At 50.0% G+C, this 26,119-nt stretch overlaps 6 protein-coding genes across 6 annotated transcripts; 5 read left to right on the top strand and 1 right to left on the bottom strand.

Moving 5' to 3' along the window:
- Window positions 1–5,825: 5,825 nt before the first annotated feature.
- Window positions 5,826–10,666, top strand: Aud_010547 (uncharacterized protein; the record flags this gene model as incomplete). Its single annotated transcript, XM_043295383.1, has 7 exons — window positions 5,826–7,966; window positions 8,018–8,505; window positions 9,427–9,521; window positions 9,633–9,719; window positions 9,996–10,152; window positions 10,223–10,449; window positions 10,526–10,666. The coding sequence occupies 7 exons, from the start codon at window positions 5,826–5,828 to the stop codon at window positions 10,664–10,666; spliced, it is 3,336 nt and encodes a 1,111-aa protein (XP_043151318.1).
- A 1,222-nt stretch (window positions 10,667–11,888) lies between these two features.
- On the top strand, window positions 11,889–15,610 carry Aud_010548 (HECT-type E3 ubiquitin-protein ligase; the record flags this gene model as incomplete). Its single annotated transcript, XM_043295384.1, has 3 exons — window positions 11,889–12,435; window positions 12,495–14,633; window positions 14,691–15,610. The coding sequence occupies 3 exons, from the start codon at window positions 11,889–11,891 to the stop codon at window positions 15,608–15,610; spliced, it is 3,606 nt and encodes a 1,201-aa protein (XP_043151319.1).
- Window positions 15,611–17,501: 1,891 nt separating this feature from the next.
- Aud_010549 (zinc-dependent alcohol dehydrogenase family protein) lies at window positions 17,502–18,840 on the top strand (the record flags this gene model as incomplete). The annotated part of the gene is made up of 6 exons (XM_043295385.1): window positions 17,502–17,609; window positions 17,679–17,763; window positions 17,825–18,025; window positions 18,086–18,231; window positions 18,281–18,593; window positions 18,647–18,840. 6 exons carry the CDS (start codon window positions 17,502–17,504, stop codon window positions 18,838–18,840), a joined length of 1,047 nt encoding a protein of 348 aa, XP_043151320.1.
- Window positions 18,841–19,383: 543 nt separating this feature from the next.
- Window positions 19,384–20,304, top strand: Aud_010550 (uncharacterized protein; the record flags this gene model as incomplete). Its single annotated transcript, XM_043295386.1, has 2 exons — window positions 19,384–19,781; window positions 19,848–20,304. 2 exons carry the CDS (start codon window positions 19,384–19,386, stop codon window positions 20,302–20,304), a joined length of 855 nt encoding a protein of 284 aa, XP_043151321.1.
- A 461-nt stretch (window positions 20,305–20,765) lies between these two features.
- Aud_010551 (E3 ubiquitin-protein ligase RNF103) lies at window positions 20,766–22,399 on the bottom strand (the record flags this gene model as incomplete). The annotated part of the gene is made up of 4 exons (XM_043295387.1): window positions 20,766–21,466; window positions 21,544–22,099; window positions 22,180–22,256; window positions 22,396–22,399. The coding sequence occupies 4 exons, from the start codon at window positions 22,397–22,399 to the stop codon at window positions 20,766–20,768; spliced, it is 1,338 nt and encodes a 445-aa protein (XP_043151322.1).
- A 1,206-nt stretch (window positions 22,400–23,605) lies between these two features.
- Window positions 23,606–25,856, top strand: Aud_010552 (histone acetyltransferase NGG1; the record flags this gene model as incomplete). The annotated part of the gene is made up of 3 exons (XM_043295388.1): window positions 23,606–24,149; window positions 24,353–24,819; window positions 24,870–25,856. 3 exons carry the CDS (start codon window positions 23,606–23,608, stop codon window positions 25,854–25,856), a joined length of 1,998 nt encoding a protein of 665 aa, XP_043151323.1.
- Between the last annotated feature and the right edge of the window lie 263 nt (window positions 25,857–26,119).

The following is a 26,119-nucleotide window of genomic DNA, read 5'->3' on the forward strand; positions in this document are numbered from 1 at the left end:
GCTTGTACAATACAGAGATATACATCTGCCATTTATCAAAGATTTATGCAAGTGGCTTGAGAGCATTTGAACGTTTGACCACTAGCCCATTGACTAACATGCAGCCAAGATAAGTCTTCAGGGTTCGAAGCTTGGAAACCCATGGATATATTTGCCATGAGCACAGTGGCCAATCAACCCAAGTGGGAAAAGGTGTGATACCTTTAATCGCGTCATAACCTGGTACATGTACCGCGACAAAGAACTTGATCAAAGTCACGAGGAACGTTGATTAGAGGGTCTAGACAATGGACGTCAAGTGGGTAATACGTATCAGGTGAGGTACTATCAGGTGATGCTTTAAAGTACAATACATGTAGGGCTCTCATATCGGCGTTTGGTGATTGGGTTTGACGCCCGGTCATTTGCTCATAGGTACCAGCTATAAAAGCTACCTAGATGAGAACCAAAACAGAAGAAAGTATATAGTTTCGGTCTACTGTGCCGCACCAAGGACCTAGTAGTTTTGGATGGAACGGGTAAGGTGTAGGCACTGACTCCTCATATGCAGCAATAGTCGCCACCTGACTCCGGAGCCCGCAGTTGCCATGATCCGCTGAAAACTATTGGGAACTTGGGGTAAGCTTTGCGTTAATCGAGAACAACATTCAAATGTTCCTCGCTATGATAAGCGACCTAAGATAGTTCATGCCCAGGCGCTAGACAATTAATAGCGGGGTTGCTCAAAAGCACAAAGTACCAGAATTTGATGGAGCTAACCTATTCGCAGAGACATTATAACCTAAAAGTCTCATGAAATGTAGCACTGTGTAGTTTTCGGCCGGAACGGCTGGACCAAGTCTGGTCTCAAATCCAGTTCATAAGTAGCGCTGTGCCACGCATGGACTGACATCGGTGCTGTCACTGTGAGCAAAGTACTCCTGCCTGACCTGGCGACGGGACTTGGGGCCGGAATCTCGGGGTGAGCCGCAATTCGCTGCTGGAGATGAAGGACGAGTTTGGTGTACATGGTTCCGTTTAGAGTTATCAACTGTCAGATGGCTTTTTTTACTCTACGTGCTGGATGCTTTGTATTGCCATGTAGTTAATAAAACAAGCTGTGTCCTTCATCCTCAGTTGACTGAGCAATTCTCGGCGTGGGTGAATAACGAGCGGTCAATTCCTATCATCCATCGTACTATGCACTACCAAATTTGAGACTACTATACTTCTCGGTAGGAAAAGGATAGAAAAGGTATGTGCGCACGCTATACTCCGTAGGCCAAGTGCGACAATCAACGTCACGTCGCTTGATCCGCGGCTCGTTTTGAGCCCCATTACAGCGTATCATTCGCCACCGTCAACGAGGGGCGAGGAAGGGGTCTCAGTAGCTTATAACCATGGATGAAAGCTGAATCTGCTTGCTTTCTACCGTATCAGAAACCTATCCGGAATTGTCGAGGTTCCTATTTTACCCTATGATGCTTACATTGAATAGGAGGTGTACGTTACCGCCAATGACCAGTAATCTGATCAGGTACTAGTATTACCTGACAGCAGTCAGTTGACACGGGCTACGTAGGGACATGAACGGCCAAGAGGCAGGCGATTTTAGAGATCACAGATGGAGGGGCGCAGATTCATTCTAGGCTATCTACGGCTTGGGTGCTGTAGCCTGTACGAGCCTGGGTGATGGCTGGATGGGTCCAATGTGCGGGAAAGCTCTCTCCGCAATTATTTCAAGAGATGATCCTGCAGCATAAGAGGGGGGCCAAGTGGGCCATACCGAAGCACCAACGACAAATCGGCGTCAGAATACTCAGGCACTCGGGCTCGACAGTAAAAATAAGTCGATGGCCATTGCTTCCCCCGCACAACAATGGTGTTGACAAATTGCACGTTGTAGTAGTCGACGTGACGATGGACGAATGTAGTTCGTCTTCGGATTTGAAGATGGGTGCTTCATACTTATTTATGTTGAGGAATGAGGAGGTTTTAAATCGTGCGTCCTGAGTGTCTCAGGTTGGTCCAAGGGACTCCACTTCGCATTGTAAGAGATGTCTGCTCCGTCGACCAGGTAAAAGGAGGTCCGAGTGTAACCCAACATCCATGAGAGAATGACGTTGACGAGTATCTACATCGCGTTGAGGAAATAATTTCTGCAACCTCAGAAAATGACGACTAAGCCTCAACTCAGAAAAGAACAGTACTATGGAGTGCCTGATCCTGAACCCCCCCCAGCCTTCCCTATATATGTAAGGCACTACCTAAGTACATATTTTCCAACCCCCATAAGCGTTGGAAGATGGAATGAAGGTAGAAACCCTCGACCCTCTACATTTCTGGTCCCTTGTCCCTCCTAGATATATTAATTAATACTGGTCTCAATGCAATTGGTCGGCATTGATATACTTGCCAGTCTTGGTAGGAAAATGATAATGAACGTGACCAACCCAGGCACAACTTTCATCGGCTAGTCTAGCATCTGTCTCCGCATTCTTCGAAATTAGCCCAATGCACTATCCATGCTTCCAACCCTTGAGTTCTTGATAAAACGCCAGCATTAGCTGCTTGGGTCGAGGAATACGGAGTACATTATATTATTGTTGAATCTAGAATCTTCCTTTCGTAAGAGAAAAGAGATGGAGCATCAGCTGTCAACCCCGCTCGTCTCCAGTCTATGGCTGTCGTAAGAACATCACCTTACACCAAGCATCATTGAGACCAAGCCAAAGACAACCGGATCGTCTTTCTCCTAATGCGCCATTGGCAACTTTGTACCGCCGGACGATCGTCAACTTGACCTCCAGAGACCCGCCAGGACCCGCTTAAGAGAATGCCGTCTAGTGGTCGACCGTTTTCCTACTCCTGCCACCGTCATACTATTAGGTACCTACTCACATCACAGTCAACCAAGTACGGCAACAGAAGATAATATCGTGATTCTACTAGATCTAAGCACTTTATTAATATTAACAATATTATTGCAGTCATTGGTGAGTTGGTCAGTCTACTGTAATCTTACCTGAAATCTCCTGTCAGTAGATTGATTGGGTTAGGAAAGGTAATCGATCGGCTGTCGCCTCTTCCTATTAAAACAGCATATAAATCCCGACTATAGAGTATCGAGACTGAGTCTAGGGTGGTCGATTTATATGATATCAAAGAATTATCTTCAGCAACAAAGAAACAATACAGTCTGCACCGACTTAGCTCGGAAAGAGCAGACTCCATTGAGGGGACCGATATAGTCCCAAGTTAGTATCTAAAGTAGGAGAGCTGTACTTAATGGAGTCTCAAGATCAATCTTGCGCCACTTCTCGGTGCCCCGACCCGTGGCTCGATCTAGTCCTCTTGTCACCCCCAAACCAAAAAAGCCCAAAAGTGGCCTGAGGTTCATTAGTTTACTTGCATTAAGTTACCTTCCCTTAGGTTCTTCTATTTTGGATGACTTGGTACCTCCCTTAGACTTGCAACTTGACTGGGGTGTACAACCTTACTCCTCTTTTTCTTTCGATTCTTCTTCCTGGTCTGTCTCTCGGTGTTCCTTTCATATCTTCTTCTCCTTTCCCCGTTTCCCCCTCCTCATCCTATGTCCTATGTCGTTCTCATTCTTCCTCCCCTCCTTTAATATCCCCTTCTCCATCTGGGACACCGAACAACGTAACTCTCAATCCCCTGCATCGGCTACCGCATTCTAGAACGACTGCGCCGGTCGAATTGACATTTCCAACTCAGTTACGTTTCCGACAGTCACCACAACCCGTCCTCGCGATACCTACGCCGCTTTTCCTCTCCGCCTTAACGCATTCCCCTCCGCGACAAAGCAGTAAGATCACCAATTTCTTTCTTTTCTTTGCGTAACCACTATCATCTGTGTCGCATCTAATCGCAACGGAAATAGCTTCATCAATAGGCGATCGCAAATCCTCATACTTGAAATCCTTCCAAGATGCGCTGCTCCTAAGCAGATCTGCCCACAGTTCAGGCGTCAAGAGTGCTTCCACAACGTCATCTGAGGTCACGCTACCACCCTCGCACCACATCTTGAATATCCAATACTGCGCCGAGTGTGACATCGATTCTGTCGCGATTTCGATCCGACTACTTCATAGATTCTGTGGACAAAATTTAGTCCGACCAGAAAGTGTCGAAAATAAAAAAAAAAAAAAGAAAGAAAATAACAAAATTACCAGAAGGAAAAAAGAGCACTCTGTTCTCAGGCAAGCATCTAAGGACGATCTACAACCGAGATCCCATCATTTGCGCAACGCCTTCGCCTCAAACTTCTGTGCTCGTCTAGACCGGAAGCCTGGTCGCTTCTCTCGTCACCTTGCTCATTTCAGTTCGATTACGGAAAACAACGTTCTTTCATCATCGGGAAATTGGCTTCGTTTGGGTTTGGATAGAAAATAAAGGGATCGGTTTTACTCTAGACTGGTAAGTTTCCGACATCTTGATACGTCGGCAGCTTGCTCATAACTCAGGGGACGCTCGCACAGACTTGTTCACGAAATTATTCTGCCTTTTGTATTCGTTGAGAAGTGCCAGTGATACCCACGTCCATAAAGGATCTTGCGTTAAAAAGGGAGAATTGTACATTGTTACTTTCTACGGTATGTGTTGAGTCTCTGTCATGCTTTACCCCATTTTACACCCCGCAATCCCCACAAAAATGTCAACCATTTTCATGCGGCATGATACTCTCAATCGTGGCTTCTTCTGGGTTGTCTACATCTTCGCCGGGGGGGTGCTGCAACCGCGATTTACTACATCCCAATTTCAGTGTGTCGCAATCAAATGGTCGACCACATTGACTAAACAAGCCGAGACCTCCTTTTCTTTTTTCTACTTCTTATCCTTGAAATTGCAGTCAGTGGGTCGAAAGCTACCATCGTACTGTTCCTTGGGGCGACAGGTGCCAAAAATTGCCACAGAGCGCTTAAGTCAAATCTCATTGGCTGTTGCTTGATCTGGGCTGAATGGTCCATATCACGGCCCCGGCTTTGAGGTCCTTTGGCGTTGAACCTTCCATAGCTTTCAATATCGCCACCTCAAGCTACTTCCCTTGATATCGCTCAGTATAGACATTATTCCGTGCATCTGCCCGCTATCTACCCTGCCATTCTTCGCGTATCTGACTTAAACATTATCTTCATGCTATGCGTCTGCTCCATCTCATTCTCATTGACACTTCACTTCACTGGTGCAATTTTGAACTAACTTATCATGCAACAAGCTCATATTCTGCTAGGGTCGCCGAAGCTCCTTCTTAGGGTCAACGCTCCTTAAGCACATTTGCAAAGTTAATACGGCTTACCCTCTTATTTGATTCATTCTCTTGAAGTTGACCATACGAGAGTTGGTCTGGTTCTTATCTTCTTCTAGTGAATACCTTGTGCAGATTTACTTCTCGGCGTTGCACACAGAGTGGTGTTAAGAAAATCAGAATCACTCCCCTCCCTCTGTCACAGGATCCAAGCATCATCTTTATCAGATATCAGTGAGTTGATATCCCTTACCTTCCATCCGAAGGACCTCATTTCATCTTCACACGTTACACAGCCTCGGTGGTGTATCCTACTCAACCCGTTTGTGTGAACTTCCTTCATTATATCTGGTGTTGCTGTCCGGCCCGAAGTGTTTAGTCAGGCTCCATTCTGGATCACTGACGTTGGGCTCCTGCTCACCTCGTCTACTTTGCTAGCGTTCTCTAGACTCATACTGATCTGCTTTTTTCAGTCCCTAGGCTCTCAGCCGCGACTGCGCTGCTGCCAGTGATTCAAGACCTTTCTCACAATCGTAACGCTTTGAGATAGTCTGGGCATATAAGACAACAAGACAATATGGCCGCACCCTCTGAAAAGTCCACGCAAGAATCCAAACCTGCCGACCCGCCAGCAGTGTCCAGTAATACGCCAACCAGGCTTGAAAAAACCCATCCTGGAGTCCGTCGCTCGACTCCCGATTCGGAAGCTTTGGCATCCTCAGATGACGACGTAGAGCACTCGCATTTGCCGTCGACGTCTGCAGCTGTCTCTGCCCCCAAACCTACTCGCCGTACTTCATGGCTGAACGAGATCCCCCTCAATATGCCCCGGAAGGTGTCTCTGACTACTGGTTCCTTGATCTCAGGCACCGGTGCCTCTAACCCGACCAGCCCCGCAACCGACCACACCGGATGGCCTTCGGGGACAAGTCCTGGACTGAGCAGCCCAATGAATTGGAACCACGTAGGAAACAGCTCATTCACATGGGGCACAGGCATTTGGAATTCCGAATCCAGAAAAGAGCCGCCACCCCGACTCTCAGAGATTGTCCCGTCGCCTACGATGTCCAACGCATCCGCTGCTAACAACTATTTTGCTGATGACGTATTGAGTCCCACTGCCCGCACTACATCTGGAGAGTCGGCGATCCCGTTCTCTATCCCCCTTCACCCCACTCCCAAAACGTATCGCTCGCAGTCTTACTCCGTGGGACAGATGGATCCAGAGTACTTGAACACGATGGCCAATAAGTCGACGGCGCCGTACCCAGGTGGGCGGGCTCGGAATGCTGGACAATACTCCGCGCTGCAACACCGATCGTCTCGGCCAAGCCTCCTTGGAGAACTTGGTCATGACCCTGCCACTCTCGGTCGTGTTCGTGAGGACGATGACGATGGCGGTAGCGGTACCAGTTCCGACGGTAGTCTCAACGCTTATTCGGCGAATCAGGCCCGCACAATCGAGCAACTCTCGCGGGAGAATGCAATTCTGCGTCAGGCTGCAGGTCAACTGGATAACAGACTGAGAGATCGCGCCATGTCTTCCGCGTCCACTGCCAGTGGTTATGCAGTTGGTAGCAACTTGCGCAACCTCCACCGGATTCGTGGGAGCGTCCCCGAGGAGACAGATCTTGCTGTGGAGGATCTCGACGAAGTGGGCAATATACCCGGTTATAGCAACATTCACAGCAGTGCACGTAGAAGGTTTTCCGAGCATTCTGGTAACCTCGAGAAACAGCTGCCTTCCACTCTCACCCCCCTTGAGAACCGTGCGCTGGAAAGTATTCGTAAGGCCAATTGGCAGACTTCCCTTGGATTTGGCAGCCTCGCCGATATTCCTCAGAGCAGGCGACACTCTTTTGCAGATATTCCTATTCGGCACGCTTCTATTTCTGGCGACTCTCAAACGGCAGCCACCTCCCGGGCTGGATTGGGAGATCGGGAAGACCATCTCGTGAATATCAGTGATGGATCCCTTTCAAATGCCCAGAGCCAGAATCGTGAGTATCACCGTTTGCATGTGGCTTCTCGTCCCGAGGAACATGAAATGGAAATGGAATATTTACGAGCTCGTCAATTTGCAGAATCCTACTTTGCTCGCGACCAAGCTCTTCGTGTTGCCGAAGGACCCTCTGCAGTTCCTACTTCGCTTCACCAGGCTTATACGATGCCAAACGCTTACGGCCGCCACCAGTCTGGTCTTGCACATGGCCATCAGAATCAGCTTCTGTATATCGTGACTTTCAAGTGCCACCGTGCCGACGTTTTCTACATTCAAGAAGACACTGGTTTGCAGGTGAAACCCGGTGACTTGGTTATTGTTGAAGCGGATCGTGGCACAGATTTAGGCACTATCCAGCATGCGAATGTATCCTTGCAGAGAGCTCGGGAGCTGAAACAGCAGTATGCAGAGGAACACTACAAATGGCTGATGATGTTCTCTCGGCAAGGCCAGAACGGAGCCGCGAACGTGACGGGAAGTGTTCCAGCCTTGAGCGGAAGAAGCACTATCGGCGGCATGGGTCCTCATGGTCCGCATGGTGTGCAGGATTTAGCCGGAGATATCAAGCCTAAGCTCATCAAGAGACTTGCCCAGAACCACGAGATCCTGACGCTCCGCGACAAAGAGGGCAACGAGGCGAAAGCAAAGCGGGTCTGTCAGCAGAAAGTTGCCGAACACAGACTCAATATGGAGATTCTTGATGCCGAATTTCAAATGTAAGGATTACGCCCGGGCCATCGAATTCCTGGTACTAACTGCGACGACAGGGATTGGAAGAAACTCACTTTCTATTACTTTGCGGATTCATACATCAATTTTAACTCTCTTGTGACTGATCTTTTCAAGATCTACAAGACCAGGATCTGGATGTCGGCAATCAATCCAGCATCCTTTGTGACCCCGCCAAATGCTGGCTTGCCGCCTCCGGGAGGTGTTGGAAATGCCGAAGGCAGAGTGTACGGCGCAGCTCGAGACGGCATGGATGTTGGCAGAGACACGATGGGCAATAAAATCGGGCCCCTCCGCAGCACCTACACAGATCCTTATCAGTCTTTTTCCCAGGGTGCCCGACAGCCTGATTCCAGCCTTGGTGAACTCGCGCCCAGTGCCGATCCCTTCTCTGCATACCCGCCAAACGCTTATGGTAGTACCCTGGACACTGGCTATGTCGACTATGCCGCGCATAGTCCTGGAGTGGGCGGTGGTCCCTCTCGGATTCACAATGCACCAAATGACTGGACAACCCGGTTCCAGGGTCTGTCACTTGGATCTTGAACGAGAGCCATCGTACCCTTGGCTCAAGGTATCGCTGTCTCCTGTACATGATGTTCGCTGTTGAATCAGTGAAATGACCATGCACACTGTACTTCTCTTCTCCGTCTTCATGTTCTGTTGGGCTTCAACCTCCGAAAGTGTTCTTTATGCAGTGATTCCCATTTCTCCTGTCGTTCCTTTTCGACCTCGTCGGTTTTTGTCATTTCCTTTCAACGCTCTAGAAAACTTGTGTGACGGATCTGCTAAAAGATTTACGATCTGTCGCTATGCTGATACCTAATAGACCTCAACTCATGAATTGATGGCTTTCCTCTGGTTACTTTTCTGACCACACTCAAGCAGCTGTACATCAGCACTTGCACTTTTGTTCTTTTCTTCTTTTCCTTCTACGACCTTACATACACGTGCTTCTTGCGTGCTATCTCTCGTTCATTGCCATACTACTGTCCTGTTCTGTACTCGGTGCCACAATGACAGTTATGAATGACTTTGGTGCAGTCGTGATGGTTTGCAGGGTTGGAACAGTTGAGAGACTTTTATTTTCCCTTTCCCTTGCCGAAACAGAGAACGAAGAATATTGAAATTTTCTTACTGCTGGTAATGAAATTGAATTCTACATTTAGACAAGAAATAAAAATTGTTTATGCTTGCAAACTGATAAACTTCGCCTCTCTCCTCGAGTTCCTAGTATGGCAGAGATGTGGCACGTGCCCAAACCGCACCCAGCCGTTGCAGCCGTTGTTGCCTTGCGGCCTTAGGGCTGGACTAAGTGTCGGCCGACCAAACCTAATAAAGAAAAGGAGGATTTTTGATCCGCTGTTGACACCTTAGGCATAAACAAGGGCTAGCGTCAAAGCTGGTTGGTAGATGCGGTTAGGCTCGCGCTCGCCTAATTTGCTAGCGTCCCACACACAACACCTCACAGACGAGATCATCTCTCCTTCAATCTTTCCAGAGCGACATCGACGACAACCGACGACCTGCCACGCCGACAAGGTACGTATTCGCGTCCCTCAATTTGCGATAGAATCTGAACTCGAATTGATTCCAATAATCCGATTCAATCTCTTCGCAATTCTCCGATTCATCAAAGCTGATTGATTCCAGATGGGTGCCCTCAAGTACGTGGAAGAGATCCAAAAGAAGAAGCAGTCCGACGTGATTCGCTTCCTGCTGCGTGTCCGTTGCTGGGAGGTGAGAATTCCCCCCTCAATTTCGAACATTTGACATCCCGCCGGGAGGAGGAAGACCTCGTTCGCTTTGCCATAGGATACCCTCGAAAAAAGAGATTTTTTTTTGATTCTGGGTGTTGCTGGGCTCGGCTTCGAAGATCGCAAATTTCGCTCACAAAGCTTGCTTTTCTTTCCCGCCGGCGGATGATGTGGATGTGGCACACAAGACGAGTTATATTTGGACTTGTGTTGTCTTGCTATACACTCGTTGAACTTTGCTGAGAGTGCATCAATATAGCTCCGTCAACTGAACGCTATCCACCGTGCTTCCCGTCCTTCTCGCCCCGACAAGGCTCGTCGTCTCGGCTACAAGGCCAAGCAGGGCTATGTTGTCTACCGTGTCCGTGTGAGACGTGGTGGCCGTAAGAGGCCTGTGCCCAAGGGTGCTACCTACGGTATGCTTTGCGAATTCAGGATTTTCTCAATGTCAGAGGAGATTGGACTAATTGTGGCTTCGGATTACAGGCAAGCCCACCAACATGGGTGTTAACCAGCTCAAGTACCAGCGTGCTCTGCGTGCCACCGCTGAGGAGCGTGTCGGTCGTCGCTGCGCCAACTTGCGTGTCCTGAACTCCTACTGGATCAACCAGGACTCCACCTACAAGTACTTCGAGGTCATCCTCGTTGACCCCCAGCACAAGGCTATCCGCCGCGATCCCCGCATCAACTGGATCTGCAACGCTGTCCACAAGGTTCGTCTACAATGCTCTTACGACTCAGCGCGATTCTGGGAGTTTTGCGGCGCTCTTGCTAACATTTCCTGTATAGCACCGCGAGAGCCGTGGTCTCACTGCCACCGGCAAGAAGTCCCGTGGTATCAACAAGGGCCACCGCTACAACAACACCCGTGCTGGCCGTCGCCACACCTGGAAGATCCACAACACCCAGAGCTACTGGAGATACCGTTAGATGTAGACCATTGGGTGTTCAAGGGGGTTGGTGGTTATGGAAAATTTCTCTCTTCGAGGATGTGTTTATTCCGACAAAATCTCGCTTCTGTGACTCTGTCATTGAATCATCAGGGTGCGAGCCTAATGCAACAGATCTTTGGGATCGGATGTTAGCAAAAACCTTTCTCTCTGTTTCATTCTATGATTCCCTTAACGAAGTACGACGACTCTTTTCTTTCTTCAGGACGCTCCCTGCAGCTTGTAGTGGACTGGTAGGCTGAATGTAGACCAACGTTGATCCGCGACCAGTTGCAATTGATATCCACTGTGGGTGGTGTCAATTACCGGTTTGATGCTGAATAGCCGCAAGTGGAAAACGTTCGGAAATGCTGATGTTGCAGCAGTCTGGAACATGGTCTTTGGTTAACTAAGATACCACTTAGCACAAGTTGTCAACTTGGCAGAGATTGTGAGACTAGTCAGAGCTTCAGCGCCCAAAATAGCAGCAATTCGTGACATCCGAGCGTCACATCCAAGGCCAGCGCCTAAAACGCGGGTCGACCCCATAGCGGTGGTCCAGTAGGGCGACGCCGAGGTAGGCTGTCTCAAGAGTTGTAAGACATCATCAGGCCGATAATTTCTTTCATCCCGGTTTCTTTCTTACTTCCTGAATGCCTATTACTGTTTGATGGTCTTTAGAGATCTCTTGAAACTGTATATTCAAGTTGATACTGGTTCACTGTGGCTGAAGATCCGACTCTTCTAGCTGCAAAATAGCTCATGGTGACATTAACCGCTTTCTATCATTGCCCCTGACTAATCGGTCTCTTACTCATCAATCATCCACCACTATCATCATTAGAGTTGCATCAATTGCAGCTTCCTCTTTTGGTTCCCTTTTTGGTTCCTGAGGTCACTTGGTTCAGTCGATCTGTTCCAGGTTTTTTTTTTTTTTTTTTTTCGGCAGGATCCGATCCAGTTTAAACCTCCTTCATAACCCCCCGACTCCTATCAACCTAGTACCTACAACCTAGTACCTACGTTGCCTCCTTTCTATCTCTAACAAGCCTCTCTGTGGTTCCTGCACATACTCCCGTTGATCAGCCGGCACTCGTGCGATACCTAGTTTTACCAAGCCTTGAAGTAACTGCGTCTGCTTCTAGTCTACGAAGCACTTATTCCACGCCTGGAGTTGTTCCAGCTCACACAGTCACGAGATATACACAAGCTAATGCGCCCATATGCCGTCGCGGTCCGCGTATAACCAGCCTCATCCTCCGACTCTGAACTCCTCCGCCGTCTATCCAAACGCCGCCCTTCTTTCTTCTTCAGCGGAGAGAAGTGCACCACGCCACATTCAGCACGATGTCCACATCCTGCCGACAATGACCGGCAACCCGGCGACCTCGCCTCCCCACCATCGAGGGCATTCTCGTTCGATCAGTCACCCGTTTCCGTCCGCCTTTGGCGGCAAGAGACGCAACCCGAACCCGGGTTTCTTAGACTCCGACTCCGACGATGACGACGTTGAGGTGACCCATCTGCCTGATGTGCTTTCTAGTAGCCCCAGGAAAGCCTCCTCACGCCCGTTGCCAGGTGGTGAGGCGATCTCAACAGGGAAATGCATGACGTGCAACTCCACTGTTCGATGGCCGCGGGGGTTAAAGGTTTTTCGATGCACGGAGTGCTTGACTGTAAATGATCTGGAGCCGTACACTTCGAAGGATTTGGGGGGTCAAGGGAGCACGGGGAAGGATGGGAAGCCTGGTCTGTCCATACCGAGAAAAGGTGCGCCGAATTTACCTAGGAGCTCTTGCCGTTGATCTGGGGCTAACATACAGAAATAGCGGTTCCTCTCTCCGTGGAACGGACACGGTCCATAATTGATAATTGTGTTTCATCCTATCTGCGACGGCTTTTAGACGCGCCTGTGCCTCAAGGCTTCACATCGGGAAATCGGTCTAAAACCCCCTCGGCTATAGGGCAGGATGAAAATCGTGCGCATACATATGACCATGGTTCGGGATTACTGTCCGAGCCGCGCGTGGATGCTCGAGCGCGCAGTTCGTCTGCGTCCAGTAAAGCTGGGAAACCAGACTGGTTCAAGGGAGCCTCAAATTCTTTGAAGCCTACTGCGAGTTCCTTGGCGCCACATGCGGACGTTAGGGATCCTCGGCTACGTAGTCGCAATAATTCAGATGTGCAGATTCCGCCCAAAGGCGAACGCTTGCCCCGTGAAGCAGGAAGGTCGTCTGAGCGGGACGTCAAGGATCAATCTAGCAACCCTTACATCTTCAAGCCGCTAGAAGAGTACATACTAGCTTCATTTAAAGGATGCGACAGTTTGAACGTGTCCTTTAGTACAGCACAACCTCCCTTACTGGCTGAGAACGCCAGTCCCGATCATAGCCCTCCAAAACCGAAGGTGGAGAGCAATGATGCGCTCTCTCACGCGCATCCAGCATTTGAGATCGATGCAAAGACCCTTCTGATTGGAGACCTAGCCGAAAATTCTTCTTGGTGGATGAATGACGGGGACCCAAACTATGGCCTTGGCCATACACATTCGAAAGGGAAATCCTCAAGTCCTTCGAAAGCAGTTACCTCTAGGAGTCCGCGGATCAATTGGTCTCAATTGGCAGAGTGGCATCATTTGATCATGACGGCTGGTTCGTCATGGGTCGAGCGCTGGACAGGCATGAGGCCTGTTGATGAGCGCGGCCAAGAAGGTCACGGGCGGAGCAAGTTATGGGACTCTGTGGATATGTGTGCGATTGAGAGAGATATTACGGAATCACGTCTACATCTTCACAGAGCCTTTCTCAAAGTGACGGAAAATCTGGTTAAGCGGCCACGACGACCACTACATAAACCAGAAGAGATAAGGTTCCTTCTCATACTCCTCGCAAATCCGTTGATATACCCATCAAGCTCTTCCTTGCGACCTGTCAATCTCACGCAATCCCAAGGTGTCAGGCGGCCGTCCCATCCAAAGGAAAGTGGTGAGAGGATACCGCTCCGTGATGCTAGACCTTCTCGCAAAGAACAATTGGGACCTTCTGCGCCTCGCAGTGGACCTCCAGGCCATCATTTTGGCATCGTCAAGCGCATACTGGGCTTAATGGCACACTTGCCCAATGATTGCCATCACTATCTTGTCTCCTGGTTTTCACGCCTTCCTACTGGACAGTTTGAGAAATTAGTGGACCTGGTGGGCAGCTTCGTTACTTACCGTCTTAGTCGGCAGCAAGGACGGAAACGCAGCGAGGCTATCGAAAATGACAACAGTCTGGTACCCAGTTTCAGTAGTGCAGCTGGGAATACTCCTGCGGAACTGCACGCTGCCATTAATGGTAGAAGTCCCAGTAAGCCAGCAAAAGACAAGCGGAATAAGCCCGTGGTGTACGGTGATGATTGGCAGATCCGGGCAGCAGCAAGGGTGATGTCTCTGCTATTTACAGCAAACGATACGAGTGTTGCTCGGAAGCCAGATGCAGCATTTGGCCAGGAAGCAAGCTCCTCGACAAATAGAGCTGCGGGGCCTCGCCGAGGACACAAGATCCCAATCAGCGCCTTCTATAATACACTACTGGATTATTCCGACCTCGTGGCGGATTTCGAAGCCTGGGAGTCAAAAATGGCCAAGTTCTCGTTTTGTCAATACCCTTATTTCCTCAGTATTTGGGCGAAAATACATATAATGGAGCATGACGCTCGTCGCCAGATGGAAGTCAAAGCTCGGGAGGCTTTCTTCAATAGTATACTGAGTCGAAAGGCGATAAGTCAGTATCTTGTATTGAAGGTCCGGCGAGATTGTCTGGTTGACGACAGTCTACGAAGTGTCAGTGAAGTGGTGGGTTCTAACCAAGAAGAGATAAAAAAGGGCCTACGCATTGAGTTTGTTGGCGAAGAGGGTGTTGATGCGGGAGGACTTCGCAAAGAATGGTTTCTTCTGCTTGTTCGGGAAATTTTTGACCCTCATCACGGTATGTCAGACGGCATTGCATACCAAAACGAAAGAGAGCTCATGCTGATTGATACAGGACTCTTTCTATACGACGAGGACTCCCAATTCTGTTATTTTAATCCTTATTGCTTCGAATCATCTGAACAGTTTTTCTTGGTCGGCGTGCTTCTTGGACTGGCTATTTACAATTCAACGATCCTAGACATTGCTCTTCCGCCTTTTGCCTTCAAAAAGCTGTTGGCTGCTGCTCCGCAGACCAGCGGGCCGCAACCATCGAGTGCCCGGTCGAACTACAGGTGTACTTTGGATGACCTGGCAGAATACCGTCCTGCACTCGCAAAAGGCCTTCGGGCTCTTTTGGAGTTTGATGGAGATGTTGCCGATACATTCTGTTATGACTTTGTGGCCCACGTCGATCGCTATGGCGAGGCTGTTGCGGTGCCTCTCTGCCCTGGAGGCGAAACGAGGCCAGTCACCAATGCGAATCGACGGGAGTTTGTGGATTTGTATGTTCACTACATGCTAGACACAGCAGTCACTCGACAATTTGAGCCCTTTAAAAGGGGATTCTTTACCGTATGTGGCGGCAATGCCCTCTCGCTGTTCCGACCCGAGGAGATCGAGTTACTTGTTCGCGGCTCGGACGAAGCACTGGACGTTGCCTCGCTTCGAGCGGTTGCGACATACGACAATTGGTCTCATCCCCGGCCGGAGAACATTGCGGTTGTGCGGTGGTTCTGGGAATTCTTTGAGAATACCGACCCCCAGGCGCAGAGGAAGATTCTTTCGTTCATCACAGGTAGTGACCGAATACCGGCCATGGGGGCGACAAGTCTTACGATCCGGCTGGCATGCCTCGGAGACGATACGCCGCGGTATCCGATCGCACGAACGTGTTTTAACACACTAGGACTGTACCGATATCCCACTCGGGAGAAATTGGAGCGGATGCTCTGGGAAGCAGTGGGGAACAGCGAAGGGTTTGGACTGAAGTGATCTAATATGTTGGGGGAAACTCCGAATAGACACCTTGTATACACACCTCAGGGGCGGGTAACCCTGTAAGGAGCTGATCATGAGACCTTGTCAATGCCATTTTTAATTGAGGGATGTCATATATCTTCGGTGAGCGGTAGCCGCTAAATCTCTGATGTTCGTACCTTTCCATCTGTCTACTCATACCTGTCTCATGGTCGTAGCTGTTCTAGTCTGTCACATGACGCCAGACGAAGAAAAGCAAAGAGACGGGTCAAAAAGTGTTGAGACGTATCTATTGGTCTCAATTATCGAGCTCCCCCCCCCCAGATTGGCGTGGGATTAGAAGAGTTCTAGACCTGAAAATCTCACCGTTGACAGTCGATATGTCCGAGGAGTGAAGATCCAGGTCATCTATTCATGCTTAATCGGTGTAAGGATTCGATCTGTTCTCAGGTCATGGGACACTACCGATAAGAGCAGCCGAGCCATTGACTTTCGGGGTTCCCGGGGCAGAAATAAACAAAGACTGTTTGGGGGATGCATGTGCATTGTCGCAGTCAGTAAGTACTATCAGCATCCCACGTACAGTACAGTAGTGCAGTAGACAGCTGTTGTGGAGAAGCGGTGTGCGATATCCTTGTGGACGTACAGAGTACAGGTAGGTAGTCTAGATCCTGGGGGGGGAAGAACAGAGCAGACTTGGTTTGGCATGCGGAAGGTACTATTGTCAGACAGTATTTGTTTTAATTTGTTCTTGGAGGTTGACTCGTTGGGAGTGGCAGGTGAATCATACCGCCATATTATTATTGTTGTTTACTTCCTATCTACTTTCTATCTAGTCAGGAACAACAATATGCTATCTGACAGCGACAACCAACCTGTTTGCCTATGACGAGGTCATAGCGGGGCCAAAACGGGGACATTCTAGGAGAGTCTGTGGGGGAGGAACGTCATTGCGGATACCGGAGCTCTGCCACCGAGGAAATGGTTTCCACTGTTTGTGCTCTGTTGCTTTGGGAATAGAAGCAAACTTGGGCGTGATGGTTAGTGTCTAGATGGATTCCAAGGATCAAGAGCTAAAATGGAGCTATACTCCCCAAGTGAAGTCATTTTATCCACTTGTTTCCCGTGCGCCTTGATGTTTTGTGAAGGTTTGCTCTGATAGAGTCCAGATGGAGATATCGTATTGGGAATACCGATGGTGTGTACTTTGGGTATGGTCCACTGGGACATGGTATACTGTACACGTCGGTCACTGTCTGGTATCAATTGATCGACTCACAAAAGTCAATTGATATTGCAGATAGGAATTGAATTGATCAGCGTGAAAATAAAGATTACCACCAGCGTGAATATCAGACTAAAAGGCAAAAGAATATAATATTTTTTTGCCAGTAGCGTCGGGGAATCGGGCTGGGAGGCACAAGGACATCACCTGACAGTGGAACTCCGGGCTGTTTGTGCTAGACCCACTGCGATGGAGCGTAGTGTCCCGAGTTTAGGACCAGCTTCCGTCGATGGCTGATTCCGATACAGTTTGTGCTTGACCCGCCCTGGTAAAGTAGATGAATGAATGGAGGAAAAGATGGACAGTCTGACTTCATTGGCACCAGAGAATGCATACCTGAGGTTAGCTTTTGCTGTTCCCCCTCAGTTCCCCTCCTTCACTGTTTGGGATTTGGATCCCTCGAAGTAATAAGAAGGCTTGTCTTCCCTTCTCTTGTGTTCTCACTTCCTCATCTTCTCTCCATCTTCCTCTTCGCTTTCTTTACTGCTTCCCTTATCTTCCTTTCTCGGTAAGTTCAACTCGCTTCACTTGTTCTCTTTGTCGAGCCTTGCCTTGAGTATCTGATATTGACTGCCAGGGGTTATAGATCGCAAAGCTTCATTCCACCTCACATCAATCACAATGGGTTCCAATCTTCCTCAGACCATGAAGGCTCTCAGATATGAGAAGCCTGAGGTCCACAGCGTTGTCCAGGTCCCTCTGCCCACTCTCCGTGAGAACGATGTCTTGGTATGTTGTCGACCCAATAATATTCTGCACACCTCAGAATCGGTTGGCTGACCTATAATGCATGTATAGATCAAGGTCAAGGCTTGCGGTGTCTGCGGTACCGATCTGCACATCCACGAGGGTGAATTCATTGCCAAATTCCCCCTGGTTCCTGGTATGCCTGATGCTCCCTCGACAATCGCCGTGGTTCGTAAACATTAGACTAACCGCGGCAGGCCATGAGACTGTTGGCGTTGTCGCTGCTGTCGGCTCCAAGGTCAAGGGTTTCGAGATTGGTGAGCGTGTTGTTGCCGATAACTCTGAGCTCTGCGGCGAGTGCTTCTATTGCCGTCGCGGTGATGAGCTGTTTTGCGAGCACTTTGAGGCTCATGGTGTCACCATGAACGGTGGTTTTGCTGAGTACTGTGCCTACCCTGGTATGTTGTGTAGCCGCGACCCAACCACAGTATCTTGCAACTAACCATACCGGACTGTAGCCAAGAGAGTCTTCAAGATCAAGAACCTCTCCGATGTTGACGCCACTCTCCTCGAGCCTGCTTCCTGTGCCGCCCACGGTCTGGACAAAATTGCTCCCAAGATGGGCTCTTCTGTTCTGCTGTTCGGTGCTGGCCCCACTGGTCTGGTATGTGGTTTCTAGCTTTCTGACATGACCGGAAGCTGACTGTGCGTAGATCCTTGCCCAGATGCTCCGTCTGAACGGTGGATGCAAGGTTACCGTTGTTGCTCCTGAGGGTCTCAAAATGGAACTGGCCAAGAACCTCGGAGCCGGTGACGAATACGTCGCCCTCTCCCGCAAGGACCCCTCCGCTCAGTTCGACAAGCTCAAGTCGGAGAACCCCTACGGCTTTGACATCGTTGTCGAGGCCACTGGTAACCTCAACATCCTCAACGATTCCATCAACTATGTTCGCCGCGGCGGTAAGCTCGTCGTGTACGGCGTGTACGCCAACAAGGACCGTGTATCGTGGCCCCCTGCCAAGATCTGTGAGTTTTTCTTCCCCTTGTTTCCACCGAGTTCTTACTAACAACCACGTTAGTCGGTGACGAGATCAACATTGTCGGCAGTTTCTCCGAGGTGTACAAGTTCCCTGCTGCCATCGACTACCTTGACACGGGCAAGGTCAAGGTCAACGGCATCGTGAACAAGGTCTTCAAGATCGAAGAGTGGGAGCAGTGCCTGGAGTCGATGAGAAACAAGTCCGCCATCAAGGCCGCCATTGTCTTCGACTAGAGAGTTGACTGGATAGACTTGGGTTGGGGTCAGACAAAATTCTGAGGTTTGAACATACTTTCATGTAATGATTTATGACATATGCGATGATATTATTCCCTGAATAATAGAAAGAAGGTTATCACCAGTAGTTGCAAAGTCCTAGCCCAGGCTCCTGAGAGGGCCGGCGTGGTTATACCTGTAGGCGAGCGAGGACCTTGAGGGAGTGGTGACTTGTTGGTGCCATCAGTCCCCAAGGTAGCAGTGACGTATCTGCGGATTGGCCTACCACTCCCCCATGCAACAATACATATCCGTAAATTACTAGTTTTGATGCAAATTAATCTGTTCGAGTTAACTTCTGTGATTAGCAATTCATAAATTTGTAAAGTCTAAAGTCGAACGCAGGAAAGCAAGAACCACCGTTGTAAAGGACTGCATCCCAATCCACTCCGCTCCACCTCCAATAATCCTCCAACGCTCACAACTTCCCCCCACCACACCTCCAAACTTGTCCCTCAACTGGAAACAAAAAGAAAGAAAAAAGAAAAAACGAAGAGAAAAATGGTCAAACCTCTAACTTTCAAAGGCGACAAGCCCAAAAAGCGCAAACACCGCGAATACGCCTCCACGGAATCGAAATTCGGCGCGGACACAGGCACAAGCACAAGCACAAGGACCCCCGCAGAGGAAACCCAGCACCTAGAAGACAGCGCCGAAGACCAGAGCTGGGTGTCGGCCGACACGCCGTCAGATATCGCAGGCCCGGTGGTGCTCGTTCTGCCGTCCGACCCGCCAACGTGTATCGCGAGCGATGCGAACGGCAAGGTGTTTGCCAGCGAGCTGGAGAATCTGATTGAGGGGGATGCCGCGACGGCGGAGCCGCATGATGTGCGGCAGGTGTGGGTTGCGACGAGGGTGGCAGGAACGGAGTCGTTGAGTTTCAAAGGGCATCATGGGAAGTACGTCGGCCACGCGTCTTAGGAAATTTCGTTGGAAAGGGAAACGCTGATAACTGATTGCGACAGATACCTAAGCTGCGATACCTACGGCATCCTGAGCGCCTCCGCGTCCGCCATCTCCCACTACGAATCCTTCCTTGTGCTCCCCTCGACCGATATCCCGGGTACGTTTGCGCTGCAGACTGGCGGAGGCGACAAGGAGGCGTTTGTGTGTGTGCGGGAGGCTACGTCGAGCAGCAAGGCGAGCGGGCGCGTGATCGAGGTGCGCGGCGACGCGAGCAGTCTCGGGTTTGAGACGACGCTGCGGATCCGCATGCAGGCGCGGTTCAAGCCGCGGATCAAAGCGAGCAAGGAGACCAAGGCGAGGGAGAAGATTAGTCGGAAGGAGTTGGAGGGGATTGTGGGGAGACGGCTGGAGGAGCATGAGGTAAAGAGGTTGAAGAGGGCGAGGAGGGAAGGGAATTTCCATGAGGAGGTGCTGGATGTGAGGGTTAAGGGGAAGCATGACAAGTTTGCTTGGTAGGTTTTTTGCACCTTTTTTTGGGGGTCTGGCTAATGCTGATGTCGATGTTGGTAGATTGGCGGGAGAACCTATGAAGATCGATTACCTGCGTTTGAGATTGAGACGCACTGAACAGTCGCATTCGGGAATGGCCAGCAAAAGGGCCCTTGGAGCAGATGACGCGAGAATGCGTGCTACAGTTCTACGAGCGCGACATTCTAATCTGCTGGGGAGGGCGGGCCTAGACTCATGCAAGATTGAGCGTGACGCGCCTCGATGTTCATAATACACCTCGAATAATGTGGTGAAGGACTTCGTCAGGCCAAGAGACGCTTTGAAATAGTCTGGTTTGTTCATCTGTATGCATTATCATCTATATGATGAGCAAGAACTAAAATAAACCTGAAGTATTATCATAAACCAAGGGTATCATCCCGCCGCAACACCGTACAATATATCCCCAATCCAGTAGAATCCGGCAATCAATGCTCAGTCACAACATAATCCCGATGAACTACCATATCGTCCGCAGGCATCGAGTAGTATTCCGCTGGTAGAACGCTTTTCTTACACAGCGGGCAAAGACTGCTTATCTGTGTAAGCGAAACGTCGATGCAGCTCGGATGAAAGATATGGCCGCATGGAAGTTCCCGCACAATCGTTGTCCCCGAGACAAAGTCATCAAGACAGATTGCACAGGTGGGCTGTGACCTGCTGGAAGAGTCGCTGCACTCTCGCACGGAGGGAGGTCGACTGCTCTCACACGTAATTGCAGTTTCCGGTAGTCTAATGGTGGAACTGCTAGCTTGCATATCTGTCTCCTTGTAGACTAGACGAGGCTCTTTGTGGTCAACAGATCTTATCGAACTTGTATCATCGGCCCTTGACAGCGTAATTTGGGTTTGACTAGGGCTGCCTTTCAAAGACGCTTTTGACGGAATGTTGACAGAGGGGTAGACGTATGTGGGAATTTGATCAAGAACCTCCCGCGAAACCCTAATTTGATGTAGCCCGAAATTTTCAATATCCGCTTCACCGGCAGCGATGCGACGCTCGAGGGCTTGTCGGCGTCTCTTCTGCACACATTGATAACATAGGAGGATGACGATACTGAGAACCAGTACCATACCCAAAATTGCGAGAATGAACCCCCAGAGACTGGGCATGTTTCGATGATCCTCCGCTTCGGAAGAGACAGAGCAAAGTTAGTCAAACGGATCCCGCATAGCAGCATTCCTTGTGAACTATAGGTCGTCTTACCATAATCTATGAGAGCAAACAATCGAACAATATCATGCTGATCCTGCGCCAGGGCAGAAGACTCATTTAGATTGCTACCCGTGTCAAATCTGACCAACGTCGCATTATCAGAGTACCACGACAGCTGGCGCATGAGTGTTTCCCCAGCAGGACCGGGGATTGCATAGACTGGATAGTTGTTCTGAGTTTTCCATGCTCCAGCATCACCCAGATCCCAGACAGAATCCTCCGGCGCGGGCGGCTTCGAATCGTTGGTTGAAGGTAGAAAGAAGATCAGCGCTTCCACGGCTTCTTGTCGCGACGCATTAAGAAATGACTTGGTACAATCGATAGATACCCACGGCGCTAAGCCGATGTTGGGGAAGCTCAACGGAGCGACATGGTTATGGCGAGTCGAATTGGACGGCACAAGCGATGCTGTGGCATTGTTGCATGGATCCTGAGGGTCAAGGCTAGGGACAAAGAGTAGTCCTCTTACTGGACCCTTGTCTGGTGCATTTTGAGTAGATAGCGTCTGGATTGTCCCGTCAAGCACTACACGGAGGCTCTCACTTTCCTGTTCGTAGCCGCAAGGTAAGCGGGCAACCCATTTGCTGGCATTGATTCATATTGACCTGTACCACCGGTGAAACATACATTGATTGCTCGAGTTGCATTCGTTACTTTCCCAGGTCCTTCGAAAGACATCGGAGCCGTAGCTAGCGATTGGGCGGCTATGATCGTCAGACATGGTCAGTCCAATTTCCAACAAGGCACTGTCTACAGCGCATGACTATACCAGAGGTATAGACGAATATTGCAAAGGAAAATAGGCACAGTGCACGATCTGAAGGTGAGGATGAGGGATCATACACATGCTTGCGATATACCAACACCACTGCCAGCCAGCATCAATGAATGGCGTTCAAGAATATGAAAGGTCAAGATCGAGTAGAAGACAACATTTCGTACGATTAATAGTATGCCAAGATGTTGTAATGCATATGCATAGCTTTTTCAATCAGGAAAATGCAAAAGCAAACTACAGAGATGTAAAGGAAAGAGGGAAAAGGTCAAAAGGTTGTTCTCAATAGTTGCAGGTGATAGATAAATAATAGGTAGCGCCGAAATCGACGATCATCCCAATAAGGTCTTCTTCTCAGGCACCGTAGGAGGACGAGACCCATCCTACGGACCTTGTCCTTTTGGCCTTAATTCTTTTTCTTTTTTCTTCTTCCCTGTTGTCAGCGTGCAGATTTAGATTCAGCTCCTTGGTCGAAGATGGAAATGCCGTTTGCGGTCGGACTCTGATGACGTTTGCGGGGACTGGTCATACATCGAGAAACCTATTCTGAAAAAATGGGAGGCATTCGACGAGAGGGGTTCACAGGTAGCCTGTCCCTGCAGATGATAGTTACTGTCTGCCACCGTATCATCAGCAGAATCTTCAGTCATGTCCATCATCCGGTCTTATCCTAGGCAAGCTGTCTGTGCTCCATCCCACGCTGATCGACAAAGTGGAGCTCCTGCAAGGAAGGATACAGTACGAAGCACTGTTGATAGATGATAGATCAGTCAACAGGTGTCCACATCAAGACAAGACTCGAGTCCATAGATCATGTCCTATCACTCTCAGCACAGGAAGGAAATTAAGTCCGTAAGGTGAATATCTGTACCCCTGAGATGTCGTAGAAAGCGTGAATTGCTTTGAGTGACTCTTATCACCCGAAGCGGAAGAGCTGAAGGCCGTATCTTCACGTGATCAAGATCACGTGTATCCATCTCTATCAATACTGCGATAACGATCAGCTCTTGTAAACATGCCACCAACACCACACTGTCTCTACTCAACCATTTTCTCTGCAAATCTTGCATCTAGTATGCTCTAGAGGGCAGCTAGTCATCAACTACTTATCAAGCTCTGGACCATTGGTCTTTGAGCAAGATAATACCACTTCAGCGACGAGTTGCGCCTCTGAATCCCTACCCTCACGCCATCACTCCTGTCCTCTCAATTCCTCACCTAAATCCTTCCTCTCATAGCATTCATAGTTTGAAGATCACGTACTTGAACTGTCTCAAAATGCCAGGTGCCAGCAAAGGCAAAGGCAAAGGCCGCGAAGCCCGTCCTTCGCGAAGCCGCAACACCACCCCCAACTCAAGCTTCAGTGCTGGGGCAACATCCGTGGGAGTTCAGGCCAGTTACCTCGAAGTTGACGTCTCGAAACTGCTCATTCCGGGCACTATCCAGTATGGCGAAATCCTCGACCGTATGAGCGGGGTTGGCCCGATCCCTGATTCCAAGTCTCTTGAGTCGTTGATGGAACACCTCAAGACCCTCAGTCAGCTAGCAGAGGCTCGTGTTGATGCCTGCGATGCCGGTATTAGAGAGCTCTCGCAGAAGCGCAAAGAGGTTGTTGAAGACCAGGAAACATACGACCGCGAGTCTGCATCCAAGGTGAAGCGTGACGTCGACGATGAGGAAGAGGAACCTATCAGAGCCTCTAAGGGAGGAAAACTGAAGAAACGTAGGGAGCGTGGAGGAAGCACAAAGGAGGACCGCCCGTTGGCACATGGTGCTCATGACATCGCCCGCCAGGACGGCGCCGAGACAAAGGTCGAAGGAGGTACGTTTTGTTATGCCTTTTTTTTGAGACATTCACACGATGACATCTCTGCCAATTTCTCTCACCTGGACTTCCCCTTTTATAACAATACAAACTCCTCCAACTTCACCACTTCCCTGTCCTTCCTTCTGCATCTCTGTCATCTTTCGTCCTGTCTTGCTCTTCAGCTTCCAACATGGATCCAGCTAATGAGCCAAACCTAGCCGCTTCCCCAGTCTCCAAGAAGTCGAAGAATATGGCTTCTGAAGTCACCTCTCCCACTTCTCCCTCGTCTCTGACTTCTCCCAAACACACTGCTACTGCTGGCGATGCTTCCGCTACTGCCGAGTCTCCCTCCGAGGACGACAGCGATGAGCACCAGCCTGAACCCGCCCCGGCCATCCCTCAGGTTCAGGTGTTTGGTCCGAACCCGCTCAAATTCGATGATCCCACCATCTACCATATTCGTGAAGTCACTCCTGATATGACAGATGAGGAGAAGAAGGAGATCTACTGCGTCAACCGTTTCCCAAAGAGTGATCTGAGCCACATGATGGCTGGCGTTCCTCCAGACAAGGATTTCAGCAATGCGAAACCTACCAATCAAGTCAGCGCCAACACTTTCCTTTCTTACATCGAACCTTACGTGCGTCCCCTGACCGAGGAGGACATTGCATTCTTGAAAGAAAAGGTTAGTTTCATTGCCGAATGGCAGCTTCGCGTTAGCTAACAATCTACCAGGGCGATCGCACTACTCCTTTTATTATGCCTCCTCGCGGCAAGAAGCACTACACCGAGATTTGGGCCGAAGAGGATGGACTGATGAACGTCGATCAAGCCAACGGCGATCGCGAACGTCTTCCCCTGAACCAGGGACGCGGCAACATCGATCAGGTCACTGACGAGACTGTTGAAACTGACAAGGTCTCCGTCGGACCCTTGGTCAGCCGCCTTTATTCCCTTCTTCGCTATGAACACCGTGCAGATACTGACGAAAACTCTGCAACTGGGGCTGCCAATGGAGAGGCTTCCACCAGTAACTTCTTTAACGGAGATTCCATGGATATTGATCAGCCAGCTGGTGAATCAGACAGCAAGCCACTTCCTTCCGCGACTTCTTTCCCCGATGCTTCTCCTAGCGGCTTCAAGGTCCCCGCAGCCAAGCTCGATCATGCTCAGCTTGACGAGCGTCTCAAAGCAGAGCTCCGCCACATTGGCTTTCTCGGCGAGGATGACAACCCTGACTACGACGCTCATTACGACGACGATATTGCGCAGCGTCTGCGTCTGCTCCAGAGTGAACTCAAGAAGCAAATGATTACCAACAATGCCCGCAAGGCGCGGCTCCTAGATATCGCTCGTGAACGCATGGCGCACCAGGAATATACCACCATCCACGATGACCTCGACTCCCAGGTTCAGCAGGCTTATCTCAAGCGCACCCGCACTCTGGGTAAGAGCAAGAAAGGCTCCCAGGCTAAACACCGGCCTGGCGGAGCCGGCGGTGGCAGCCACGTCGCCAGTGGTGCAGGTGTGAGCCGGCCTGCCATTGGCGACGTGGCTCGGACCCTTATGGACCGGCGCAAGCGCTGGGAGGAGTGCATCGGGCCCATCTTCAAGGACTCGAAAACCTCGGTCCCCGGCAAGGACGAGACCGTCTTCGACTCGGCCGTCATGGCCGAGTACGAGAAGGCCGAGCTCGAGGGCTGGGACGAGGAGCAGGAGTAGGTCTACCGGCCAATTTTCCCAAATCGTGCCGGCAGACCGGTACTCCTTTGGTCGGTTGTTTCTTTCTTTCTTTTTCTTTTTATGTATTACCACATACCCCTGTACAATGGCGGCGTTGGGAAGGGGCTTGGGAATGAGTACTGGTTTCCTTTTTTGTTTTTGCGCTCGATGGCGCTGGTTTACGATCTTCTGCGTCAAGGATGCAGCAACTCTCGCCAATGTCAGCGACTGCCAAGTGTCGCTGTCCCCTGTGGGGACTTGGC

This window comes from Aspergillus udagawae (genome assembly GCF_001078395.1).
Source record: "Aspergillus udagawae IFM 46973 DNA, scaffold_9, whole genome shotgun sequence".
Classification (NCBI taxonomy): domain Eukaryota; kingdom Fungi; phylum Ascomycota; class Eurotiomycetes; order Eurotiales; family Aspergillaceae; genus Aspergillus; species Aspergillus udagawae.